The 13,452-nt window shown below is 45.5% G+C and overlaps 1 protein-coding gene across 1 annotated transcript; it reads right to left on the bottom strand.

Moving 5' to 3' along the window:
- Positions 1-136: 136 nt before the first annotated feature.
- Positions 137-2,231, bottom strand: LOC144469320 (uncharacterized). The gene is made up of 3 exons (XM_078179447.1): positions 890-2,231; positions 532-768; positions 137-333 (listed from the first exon to the last, which is right to left on the bottom strand). Exons 1-3 carry the CDS (start codon positions 2,229-2,231, stop codon positions 137-139), a joined length of 1,776 nt encoding a protein of 591 aa, XP_078035573.1.
- Between the last annotated feature and the right edge of the window lie 11,221 nt (positions 2,232-13,452).

Raw genomic sequence — 13,452 nt, 5'->3', positions numbered from 1 at the left:
ATTACCAAAAAGCGTCACACTGATCGTAGCCTTATAGCAATTATTCGTTGATCAGTTCCACCGTCCGAGTAAGGTGACGCAGTGTTCGTTTCCAGAGAATTCCTCCGCGTCATACGGATTCCGATGACAACAGTAGCTAGCTCCGTTTCTTCTTCAGCTCTGTCGTTGCGTTCTTCGAGTTCTTAGTCTCTTTAAGACTTGAGAGTTTCGACTTCCGGAATATATCGTTGAATACGCTGGTGGCCACCTGAAAGTCCCTGCAGTCCTTAGGAGATCGCGCGATCGACCAAACTCCTGCTATTGTGTCGATTCCTTGGCACACTTTGCATGCACCTAAACGTCAATTATCAAATCAGCATATTATCCGAAATTTTATGAAACAACATACAATAGCTGCTTTTAGTGCTCTGAAAACCTAGTATTAATTAGCTTAGTCTAGTGATTATTTGGGCGCGAAGAGGGGGCGATCAATTTCGTCAAAATGAAATTCAGACCCATATCCTTAAGCAAGTGCGTAGAAAATGCACGTACCGATAAATACCGCCATGGTGTTGGTGGTGTTGTCTGTAGCAGTTAGAGTGAAGGGTGAGCCAAGCTTGAACGGTGCGTGGCCGGAAACATTCCAAGTTCCGTTGAGCAGGCTTTCGTGAAAACGTGGAGGCGCCATGTCCGAGAACGTCACGATTATGTTGTGATTCACGACCTTCATGTTCAATTTGACGCCCGCCTGAGCCGTTGACCAGGACCCTGACAAACGGCAAGGTAAGCCTAAAAATATCGCTTGTTTCACATACCGTGGGGGGGCAGCCGAGTTGCAGACCGCGAAGCCTCGCGTGAGAATCTCCGCATAGATGTTTCTAAATAATCGAAATCGATCTGAATCGTTTACCTTCCTTCTTGTCGTTCTTCGAACTATCCAGCTTCAGGTCCTGTAGCTCCTCCATGATCGTGTCCAGTACCTGATTAGCGATTTCTTTGGTATCGTGTACCGTGTCGGAACTGTTCGAGTTTCCCTCACCCTCTAGCAACGAGAACAAGTTACTACTTTGTGATCCTTTCTTAGCCAAATGTCTTCTACGCTGGTTCCCTTGCAACTTAGCATTACCGTTTTTGTAATTCGCTTGCTGAGTATCATCCTTGTCGCAATTAGTCAGATCGTGATCCACCGGTTGATCGTGTATTTCAGAATGGAGCAAGAACGCATCGTTCGCATCATCCACCCCATTGTTTTGATAAGTTGGAGAGACGCTATTTTCTATGCTCGAAACAGGCGAGTCTATGTGCACATTAATCCCTAGAGACTGCAGAACCTTTCCCAGCGGCTGGTTCATCGCGTTCGGCACGTTTACTGCAGGTAGATTATTATTATCTTGCACCGGAAGGAAATTATAGTCTTTGGACTGGAAATGTCCAATACTTTCATCCACAGTAGGAATCTCTCCCAACTGAGGCTGACTATATACATTCTGATCGATGTTATTCAAGTGTTGTAGACTAGTCCCGCGATGATAATTGTTCAAATTTTGCAACTCGAAAGTAGTGAGCTTGTGAGACAATTGAGGAACCTCCGCGACAATATTTGGACTTTGTAGAACGGCTGGAGGATCAACTACGTCTAGAGGCTTGCTGTTACGATCCAAGAAATTGTACTGATCGGCATTCGGCGGAATAACCACGGCTCGTTGGATCTCTTCGCTTAATAAATTCGGATCGGACGCGTCGAAATTATTGCGAAGTTCAGGGACCATGATGTTATCGTTCAATCCTGGCACTCCTGGAACCCACTCTGGAACCATGGTGCTAAAAGCGTATGGCGAATTCTCGATTCGATCGTCCAGGGACATGTAACTCGGATCATAATACAGCGAGGAGTCGTCTGTCCCGTGAAGCCGAGAGTTCCGGTTCAACGTCGCGCGGCGTTCGACCGTTGGATACTGCTGAAAACCATTGAAAGAATTGGTGGGATAATCGGCCTGCCTGAAATCTCTGCTGCGAGCAGCCTGGTAACATGGCTGGATCTGATTGCGGCATTGATAGGACGTAGCGTTTAGAGTCTGCCGTATAAATCTGTCCGGGTTCGTCGTTTCGGCCACGTTCACTGGGATTTTGTTCGCCACTATATCCTGGAGAACGTCGTCTTCGCTGTAATAATCCGAATACTCTACTCCTTGATCGCCGGAGTCCTCCTTTGAAGGATTTCCAGTGGTGGTCTTCATGAGGCGCTCGATCATGGTCTCGGCTTCTCGCAATTTCGCGGAATCATCGTTTTTGGTAAACTTGTCGTTCAGTGTCGTCGAGACGTCAACGTAATCGGTGTCGTCTGCCTTAACGGCGGCAATTTTGTCAGTAGAGACTAAATGTTCACTCTTCGCATGAAACTTATTTATCTGATTACGTTTGCTGTGCGAGCCCTCGTTTCCGGACAATTTCTTTGCGCTAACTTCCCTTCCTTTAGTTAACGTTCTCTAATCAAAGGAACATTTTTCAAGCATTTATCTGATGCTTGTCAAACATCGCAACAACAGAGTAAAGGGGACAAGAAACAAGCAGAACGAAGCTTACCTACCTTTGCAGACCCACTCTTCGGCCAGCCAGGATGCGGCTTCCTGTGTCGTCGATGATGCCTGTAAACGAAAATTATTTTACATTTTCACATTGAAGAAAATCAATCGTACAAAATTATTTTTCCGACTGCTTTAAGCATGCCTTTTCTTCTTCTTCTTTTTTCTGCCCTTCGTGTCCGATTGATGACCATTTTGATTAGAGTCTCCCGCCAATCTGGAACTGCCCTTCGGAGAAGAAGGCACCTTCACTGACACGAACAGTTTTTTTTGCTTAGGATCCCCTCCCCGGGACAGTTTCTTCATGGTTTCTTGCATCTTCGGAGACTTGAGAGCATCCTTGGCCATCTTCCTTGCCAAATTTTCATTGCCGGATCTAGAGACTCTGCCATCCATTGCGTGCAGGCCGTGCAGCCTCGAGTTATGTTCGCTGGGCATCCTGCTATGCCGACTTAAATGTCTCTTTCGTTCGATAGCACTGTCATCTTCGCTCGCAAAGGGGTCATCCCGCCTCCCTTCAGCCACGGCTTTGCTCTCTGCAGATTCGACGCGAGCTTCGATGCAGACTGCGCTGATTAGTAGCGATACGATCATGGTCAACCTAGTTAATCGATGAACATTTAACTTGATATCACACTTTCGGCGACGATTAACCGACGCGTACCTAAATAAACTTAGCAGCATTCCTCCGAAAGGTGAATTGATCGGCAAATCGACGCTGGTTCCATCGAATCGACGTACGCTAATGAATAGTGCCTCACTTGTCAACGCGTACGCTCATCCCAGCGTTCCCTTCGACTTCTGTTCACGTAAAATCCGATGAAAATATTCTCTACGCTAATATGCCCTCCCACACGGTGACATGTCCTCGATAGAGGTTCGTAAAGGGCGCTCGCGCGACACTCGATGCTCGTTTCTCAACGACCAACTTTTGTCTCGCCAGATCAATTAATCCGGGTTCACACGTCGAATAAAATGGCACACACACTACAATTATCTCCCGCGTCTCGTACACAAGTGGCCGTTCAGGACCACGTGGAATAAAGGGTACGAAGACGCCACTCCATTTGTTTCTCCCGGGAAGCGTTAGCGCGTGTACAAATCCGCGGAGACACCCAACGCACGCGTGTGCGCGCGTATATCTCTCGCATAGGGCCGATTCCCGTGCGATCAAAGTGACTTGGAGCCGGGCCAAGTACACGCGTCGGCCTCAATTAGTCAGATATTACGTATGAATGTCCTACACACGGCTACTCAGCATTAATAACACGGAAATGAACTTATAGCTGTCTGTTGCGGTGGTGGTGCTTTCATTTTTTCGCCCTTTTTACAATGTGCCGGGCTAATATCGCCCGAGGACGATGCAATTCGGTACTTTTTGTTAACCCGAGGATCCAGCTAAGTTTCGTCCCTGGAAATTTTACGCAACATTTATGACTTTTGTTACAAAATGTTTAACGAATTGGTTTTAACGAACTGTTTAGATAAACGATCACCCTGGAGAGAGAATAACAAACCATCTGAACACTGTCGGAAAACTGATGGCCATCTTCCTCACCGAATAAAGCCACGTACGATGTCTTAGCTGCATTTATCAGGGAATCGTGAACGTCCCACGGGTCTGCGAAACTGTGGCGCTAGGTGCACAAAGAGAAATACATACATTTGAAAGCAATTTATTATTTTGAAAGGTGTGAAATGTTCGTTTGTACCCCGCAGGAGACGAAAATGGTGGGATGGAGGAATAATGTGTTTCGCGAGGAAGCATATTTCGTCCGTCGTACAAGTACTTAAGCAGTAAGTACACACGATACGCGTATTAAAACCAAGTCAGAACACAAATAGACTCCCGACGATCCGTCGAAGTACCATCGGCGCCGGACAGAAGCCGGCTGTGAGGGTACAGCAAAAAGGACGAGTCGCGAGTAGCGTCTAGCGTGTCCATAGAAATTATGGTCGGTACAACGGATCGCAACACACAACGTACATATTGGCGTTGGACTGGCAGAGAAATCCCTGGAGACGCGTACGCATTGATTATTATTAGAACCAGCCAAAGTACAACCGATCTAACGTTCGTCTGGGAACGTTATTGTAAGTGCATGGGACGACTAAGATAACTCGACCCTCGCCGTTCTGGATCACAATTTCTCCATGTGGTGAGATTTCCGCTTGCTCCGACTCCTTTACAAACGTTTTCTTGTCCTATAATATCCTGTAATAAACGTAATTATAGCTTCAGAAGACGGCGAAGAACAGACTGTAGATCTTTATGCAGAATAATTAGTTGAAACAATCGAAAGGCGCAAGAACTAAATAATATTTCTTAATTCAAGCTGTGGAAAGAAATTAATTTGAATAAACTGAAAATAACGCGATAGAATCCTTAAAATTCTTCCAATTCTTTTGCAATGTTAAATTTTACCTACTTGTTTGTATAATAAGTAGCGAATTATGAATTCTTTTTAATCTTTCTACTAATTGAAATATCGTGCGCCTACTTTTGTTAAAAATGCATAAAATCTGGTAAAGCGAGCGATTCTATCGACTGCATTACCGATTCTGTTAACACGTGACGGCGGAGCGACTTGAAATCAAAAATAATTCCGGTCGATGCTATTTTGATGAAGATGAGTTGATCTTTCAGCAGTCAGACATGCCAGAGCAATGGAACGAACACTGCACACCGACTACGATAACGATGTTAGCTGTCATTCGACAGCAAATCTGCTTACGAAAACGGCACGGTTCAACGCTTACAATTAGTCTGCAGCGTCAATCATATGTGAGTGATGGAATGATTTTCTCAAATTTTTTGAAAATTAATTTTTAGGCTACTCCTCTTAATTTTATTACGGTTTGCAATACGTAAGAACATTGAAAATATAATTTATGTCGTACATCTTAACTATTCAATGATAATGTCATTGAATCAAATATTTTAATATTATAAAATTGAAATTATTGGCGTGGAAAGCATAGTATTTTTATACGATTAATTTCTGTTAATTGCATAATGGGCACTTCTGATTATTCAATTAAGCCTTGGCGCGTGTGAAGACGTCTCTGTGAACGCGAATCAGAACATAAAAGGAATAATCCCGTCAATGATAGGAAACCAGAATTTATTGCGGATCGGGAATCAGGCTCTAATGGATGAGATATCGTTATCGTCGATAAATCAGTATTGTGTAACGGTCTTTTGTCAATTAATGTCTGGCGCGGTCGCAACAGCGGAACTTTAGGACGATTACCAAAGGTCACTATGACTGCATTCTTCGAATGAGAAAGATGCGTTGTTCACTTTGATATGAAATTTATTTGGACACTTTATGTCACGTTTTGATCACGTAAGGTTTCAAAATTATTTCTTATAAATTATACGCTGTAGTCTTTGGATGAATTCACATTATTATATCTAACAGTCCATTTTATTAATATTTACAGTAATTATTTCGATTGCAACAAACATTTAAAAGAAAATGAAGACACGAGGACAGAATTTTATTCCTACTTGAAAGAATCGAATACTTAACGTTTTTCATCTGATTCCACAGCACCATTTAAAACGTATGAAGTTTCCATAAAGATGCAATGCCAAATGGCCTAATAGGAAAAGAAAAATACGAAGAAGAAAATACAAAGGAAGAAAAAGAAAAAGCTTTAAGGTTGTCATCAGCGTCCGTTCTATGGGTACGAACCTCGCGATCTAAGAAAGTGCGAAACCAAACAAAAACCAAGCAGTCTAGCGAAACTCGTGGGTTTAACAACAGGTGCGTTGTTCCGGTGGCGAACTTGATAACCGTCGAACAACATAGATCGCCGTTGGCCGACGGCGCGATGCGTCGCGACGGCGGTCGTCGCACGGCGGCGAAAGAAACGAAGAAAGGAAAGAAGACGACGTCGACGGCAATGAAGAAGACGAAGAAGAAGAAAGAGAAGAAGAAGAAGAGGCAGAAGAGAAGCGTGGAGGGTGTCGGGACGCGTTGCGGCTGGCATTGGTAGCAGTCTCGAGATAGCCGCCGGCTGGCTTCCTCGCCGCCTCGGGGGATTTATTCGGGGATTCCGAGCGCAAAGTGGTGAACGATATATCCAGTGGCCGATCGATCGATCGCGCTTAGAGTGTGATCATCGCTTGGCACCGGTCGCCTCGATCCCGTCGAGAGAACCAGTTTTCTCCTAGAAAGCCCGAACGTTTCTTCGCTGTTAGGTGAGACCATCATTTCCCTGAGTCTCTTTCCGCCTCGCTCTTTCCTCTTTCTGCGCGGCGGCGTCACCGTGTCAGCTCTTCGTCGTGCTATTTTCGTGAGTGTTGTGCAAGTGTCGAACGCATTCAAGCGGCATTCGAACACCGTGCTCGGGCTGCGTTCGCCGGATCGAAACGATCGAGTTCGATCCACGTCCAGCGGCCGCCACTTCCTCGATCTCTCGCCGGTGAGGCTCCCTCTTTCCGGTCCGCGCAGCCCCGGTCGCGACCGCAGCTTTTCGTTCGTTCGCCGTTCCTGGCCTTGGACAAAGATGTGCCCGATCATTTCACCCGATTATTTCGGGACATGCCGCGAGACAAGCTTCGCCCGGCATCGCTTCGATCGGAACCGCGACCGATCGCGAACCTGTGATCTACCCGTAATTGAAAAATCGTGACCGATTACGCGACCCTCGGGATGTTGGAACCTTCACGAGTGCGGCCTTGGGACCGGCAACACGGCGGCCCGCCACTTTTGTTTTCGAACGCGGAGAAATAATGCGCTCGTCTTTAAAATAGACATAAGCCCTCGGGCCGCTCTTGCGATCAACGCGATAAACACCGAATGGAATTTAATCCTCGTGCACTGCTCGCGTAATGGTTACATCGATGATGTGTTCATTGCTGTTGCAGTTAGACAACTCGTAGCATCCCGATTATGGTACATCTCTAGTGTAGAAGTCGTCGCTTTCAAAAGATTAGCATTTTCTAATTAGAAACTTCATAGCTGTAGTACAATACTTGATCTTATATATCCAACTAGAGATATACCAGCAATTTGAAATATCGAAATATCGCCGGAAAAATTAACTGTACCTCTCGCGTCGACTTTTTGATCAAGGTGATCAGCAGGTTGACAGATATGACATGCTGTCAAATCGCCACGCGGAAGCACATGGGCAGGGTGCAAGAAATCTTCCAGTGGTTGTCCCGACGCGCTTGTGATTAATTGGTTCGCATTGTGCGAGAGTGATTAATGATTTTCTCGATACGCAAGACCGAAGAAATAGCACGTAAGATCGAATGTATCGATCCGAGCTCGCGAATCCATTAGGAGCATGTCGATGAATGAAATCGAGAGACAAATGGATCACGCGGCAGTAAGCTGCTATGTCCGGAAAGATGAAGTTGCAACTTTCCGTCTGCCAAGCGGCGTGTTCCGGAGAAACAAGGTTGCACGGTGGCCGTACCCGCTTTTCGCGATGACATTGTCCGCTCCCCTAATAAACGTATCGCGACGAAATGAAATTCTGTGTTACGTGCTCAAGGTGCCTCATAAAATAGCCGTGCTATTTTACTGGCACAGTTTCCCCGCGAGTCGAGAGCGTCCAGTGAATCAAACCGTGGGGTTCAGTCATACGAAGGCCAAGTTTTTAGGTTCGCGGAAAGATGACTACACGCGAGAGATCGAGAGAGGACGAGCACGGCCGTGAAGATGAGAACGTTCGGAATCATCGAACTTTGAATCGAAGAGGTTCTAATCGCGAAGAATTGTCTTCCGAATCAATGAGACGACATCTCTAGATTCTCAGATTTCGCGATGAACGATCAGATCCGCGATCGATTTGTATACATTGAAATTATAAAACTAGATGGCCGCCAAATGTGCAACGGTTGCTTGTACAAACACCCGTTTGTTAACTACTTTCCGTTCTTCGAATTAGCGATTAACTTGGATCATCGGATAATTTTAATTTAATTGGGTTTCTGGAACAAGTATATTTGCAATAGGAGTCATCGAAGTTAGGGATCGGGGGTGTGCCGGAGAACCGGTACTGTTTTCATCAACTATGCAGTTCCATGTATTCTCGTTTGAATAGTATTAAACAATTTCGAATGAAAAATCAGATAGAAGAATGGAATTTACATTTTAATTTTTGAAACAGATGCATATTTGTCGGGCAGCCGGTGCACGGGGATTATCGACGATACTCCCACCATCTCGCAGTTACAGGCCGCGTGAACGTAAATCGTGGTATTTATTTGTTCGCAACTCCATATGAACCTCCGCATGGATCTCGACGTCGAAATCAATGGCGGAAGTGACCCGATTAGCAGTGAAACACAAGAAAATGCGGCCAACCCCGCACAGTGCTAACGGGCCAGCCAATCAGACGAACGAATACGGGTGCTGCGTGTCGGAAATAGATTTCGCTTAAACTAAAGGTTGATCCACCGACGCCGTGTTAACCATCTACGTGGATCGTTCGATTTGTCGCCCAACGAAATCGATCGAACCGTTGGGTGGCCTAGTCGGTCCTTGGTTACTTTAAACCGTCTGCTTTTATCATGATAACTCCGTCGACATTATATCGTTGTAAAATGTGTAACATCGTCATTAACATTGAATCAATTTGATTTCATCGGCCTAGATCGAATCTGGAGGTAGTTTCTTTCGAATTTTCTAAATTGCTGCGTAGACTAAAAATTGATGCATAATTCGCCTTAATTATTGTGCACAATACATCTACCAATTTGTTATAGCACATTATTATAGTTTTATCGAAGAATCGAGCAAAAATGAATATTATTATGAGATCCAATTAGAGCGTATCAAAGTCGATAACTTACCGTCAGGCCAGAAAAGAGTTTCCACGAATACTGAAAGTCGTTGCTGGTATTAAGGTGGCAGCACCGTTACGAAAATTCAAATGCAATCCTGCCGAATAAAATTAATTTCGTATAATCACGATGATTATATTGATCTCTAAACGCTAATCCATTTCTCTTCGTGTTATTGTATTTCAGAATGATGGTGTAATGTGGAAATCACTACAATGGCTTCGAACACATCTAAAAAGGGCAAGTTATCTTTTCATTTCTTCCTCCCATTGTAAATTCGATCGTTTGAACAGCATCATCGTTTCTATTCCATTAAGAACTTAAATTATCAACAATTCTTTGTGTACAGGCGTCTCGGAAATAACTCGAGTCACCAGAAGAGAGGGAGTCACAGTCGCGTCATCAGGCCGAGTGAGTATTATTCACGCTTCTTCCTTTAATTATCATCGATGAAACATTGAAAAATTCTAAGAAATTAGTCGATAATTAGCTAACACCGTCAAAGTCGGCATTAACAAAGAAAACAGAACAATTCAGCGTTCGATGAACGTAATTTTAACCATTTACACCCGTTTTACGAGGTTGCCGTAGGAATGGCCGGTAACAAGTATGGCAACTATTTTCTACTCGATGATTTAAAAGAACGGCCACGCGGATAAAGGGCGGAACGTCGAACGTTTTCGAGTAATTGGTTAAACAACAAGTAACAAGGCGCGTACGCCTCTCCACGCTAAATACGTTACGTCACGATACCACCATCTAAATTAAACTAAAACCAAGGCGCACCACGAAGGTAGATAGAATATCTGGTTCGATGCCAAAGTCTGAAGACAACCAAGAACTCACCGCCATTCCAACTACTCCCGCAATGCACGAACACGTCCCTCATTCTTCTCGGGGATCGTTCTCCTTCTTCACCTCCTCCTCTTCCACGTCTGTCGTTCTCTTTCGCTGGCTCTCTCACCCCTTAATTCAAACGGGCAAATTCTTTTTTTCATGGCCGGTACGACATGATTTATACGAAAACGCATTCTGTCGGCGTTTCACGCTTCCTGGAAGAACGGTTCCGTTAGTATCCGTCGCGGCAGACGCCGTGCATGCCACCCGATTTCGAAACGTCTCGGATCCGTTCTTAATTAGGCCTTAATTAATTGCAAAATATCTGCCGGCCCTCGACGCGCCGACTTGCGATCGCAAGAAAAATCGTCCCATCGCCGGGCTTTCTCTAACGAGAATAACTGGACCCCGGTTTTGTTGATGACGAAGCATTGGGACGAAGATTAAGTAACGCTTTGTTCCTTTTGGTTCTCCACTCGCGACGTAGCAACGAATGTTACAAACGCGTACAATTGGAATCGTTGCGCTTTCTTTTACGCAGAACTGATCTATCGCGATCGCGCTTTTAGATGCCCATAAATATCGGGGTTAAAATAGAGCGGCAGGTAGCTCATTACGAAATAGTTCTCTTCCAGCGCAACCTTCGTGAAGATAATTGTTTCTTCTATAATTGTTTTACTTGGAATCCTGTCAACACGTGTGCCCGATCGCCATCCGATCCCTCGCTAGCCTCGATAGTCCTACAGAATCAAAGTTCATCGGGCTTACAGTCGAATGATTTTGGCAGTACATCAAACCGGGCCGATCCGCGCCAATGGTCGTTCGTCGCCTGACTCGCGGAGAAAGTGTTCAGTATTTACTAATAGTCCTGGCAGTCGACGAGAACCAGCGGCGAGCGGCGTTGTGTTCAGAACAAACAGTCAAAAGCTTTTCGTCGTCGTTCCGTGGCAGCGTTATGAATTCATCGTTGCATGCGAAAACAAATCGCGGTAACCGTGGGTCGTACAATGTAGATTCTGTGTGTCGATGACCGCACACGTGGCCCTTGTCAGCGAGGGATTCTCTAATTGCGGAACTGTGTAGTTTGGTTTATTTGCCGTGGGAGCGTTCCTCGCCCGAGGAATGCCCCGTGTCGGTAAAACTGCACGCGAGAGGTGCAGATTCAAGGATCGCGCGAACTCTCGAGTCCTTTGAGATCTCTAGCCGCCCCGCAGTATTTCTAGCTTTCCACCTGATGCTTGAACCGCCAAGCCATCAAGAATCTGCGAAATTCCTTCGCGATGAATCTTACGAATCCCCTCGTCATAAACTGTCAGACTCATCGTGCCAACTGAAGCGTACAAATGGAGTCAATTGACAAGTATCCAAATAGCCGGATTTATGTTTAGATACTGGCGATCCTCTGACCGTAAATCACCGACTAAATCGGTGTTTTGCAAGGAAGCGCACGTGAATGGTAGGTACAGCATTCTCGAAACGGCTCGCGTATGTAAAACCATCGGCACCGTCTATTACTGCACACGGTTGTCGGTTTTCAAGGTGACTCGACTTATATTTCACTTAACGTGGAATAACTCTATCGAGTCGTCCCCGACCGAGGACGATTTAATTAATTTATCGTCACCACTCTTGTCGCGAGCAGACCACGTCAAATGATTTAAGACGGTCCTCTGCGAATCGCTCGCTCCTCCATCCCGAAGGACGATTATAATCGGACGATTTACGACGGTCCCAGGATAACGTCGAATGTCAACGACTCGACGCGATTAGGATGAATCATGCGGGCGCCGCCGCGAACACGTTCGGTTCCGTCCAGGATGAAATTTGTAATCTTTGGCAGACCATCAACGCGGTGGATTAAAGGAACGCGTCAATGTGCCAATAGAAGCCGCGACGCCGTTACTTCGAGCGGAAACTTAACGTCTACTTAGTCTCGGTGAATAACGACAGCCTGTCAACTGGTTGTTTGGCAAGTTAAAAACTGTACAACCGCCGTGTCCCACTGGCGGTCCGAAGCAACGTGAACCGCGCTCGTTTTTCTCTCGTCTCTTCCATAGGAAACGATATTTACGACAATCTTAAGTTTTCGCATGCATTCCATTATCCCGCGGAATTTATTCAACGTGTATAGAAATAATACAACGTAAAATGCATTGGAAAGACAGGTTCTTCGGTTGTAGGATTGAGCTGTCGTGTCGCTTTTGTAAATTATCACCGTCGAACCGGCCAAAACCGTGACAGAAACAATTCCAAATAAATCACTATCAGCCTTGGATCGTCGCGCGGTATTACGTGGCTATAAATCGAACCATTATTATCAATCATTGTGACAAAACGTTCTTGAACGTGTTTCCTATTGCGATGCTTTGTGAATTGATATGCTTTGCTATGTCATATTTTGGGGTTTCCTTATCGATTTCTGGGTAGTTCAAGAAATGCGATACTTTTATGTGGTCGCCATTTTGGTCCCAAACTCGGTCACTGTATCAATTAATAGTTCACAGTGGAGTCTGCAAAACTAACGAACCCACTTCGTACCGACCTTCTTATTATAGCCGACTTATAATAGTTCGACGCCGAACCAAAATTGTTTGTCATTCTCATTACCGTAGATCTCAAAACGGTGCCGATTGCTGCCCAACCGAGGCACGTACCGCTCGCTTTTTGGCGTAAACATTATCGTTCGTAGCTACCGCTGCCAGCGTAGCGACCGTCTGCTGGTCGTTATGGGATTAACAGCCGAAACGAGCCGAATTCCTGTTTCAAGAACCGTCATTCCGACGTTATCGATTCCTAGAAGCATCAAGGCTCCCCGTATCGTTCGTTCGAATCTATTCCGCGCTGTTTATGGCGTTTCCGCAAAAGATGCAGGAAAGCGAGCAGACAGCGTTCGACGATCGCGATCGACCGTTTCTCGCATACATTTCGCGACAAGATCGTGGCGCATCTGTTGGCAACGAGGCGTGCCCACCTATCGAAATTTACTGGCGTTTTGGAAACGAGTATTAAACCAATAATAATAGGAGACGGGCGCGGACGGGGTGCACGCGAGCGTGACTGAAAAATGGTAACAGGTGTCTTATTCATCTTTCGCAGATTACGCGTACAGTGACACGCGTACGCGCCAGATTTATCACCCACTACATCACTTAAGCTGCACGAGCGCATATCGAAATAAATAAACCCGCATGTCGGCGACATTAGTTATCTCGACAATACCGATCACCGAGCCGCGACCGTTCCCGT

The sequence above is a fragment of the Augochlora pura genome, chromosome 4, assembly GCF_028453695.1.
Source record: "Augochlora pura isolate Apur16 chromosome 4, APUR_v2.2.1, whole genome shotgun sequence".
NCBI lineage: Eukaryota > Metazoa > Arthropoda > Insecta > Hymenoptera > Halictidae > Augochlora > Augochlora pura.
This window is presented reverse-complemented; position numbering and strand designations above follow the sequence as displayed.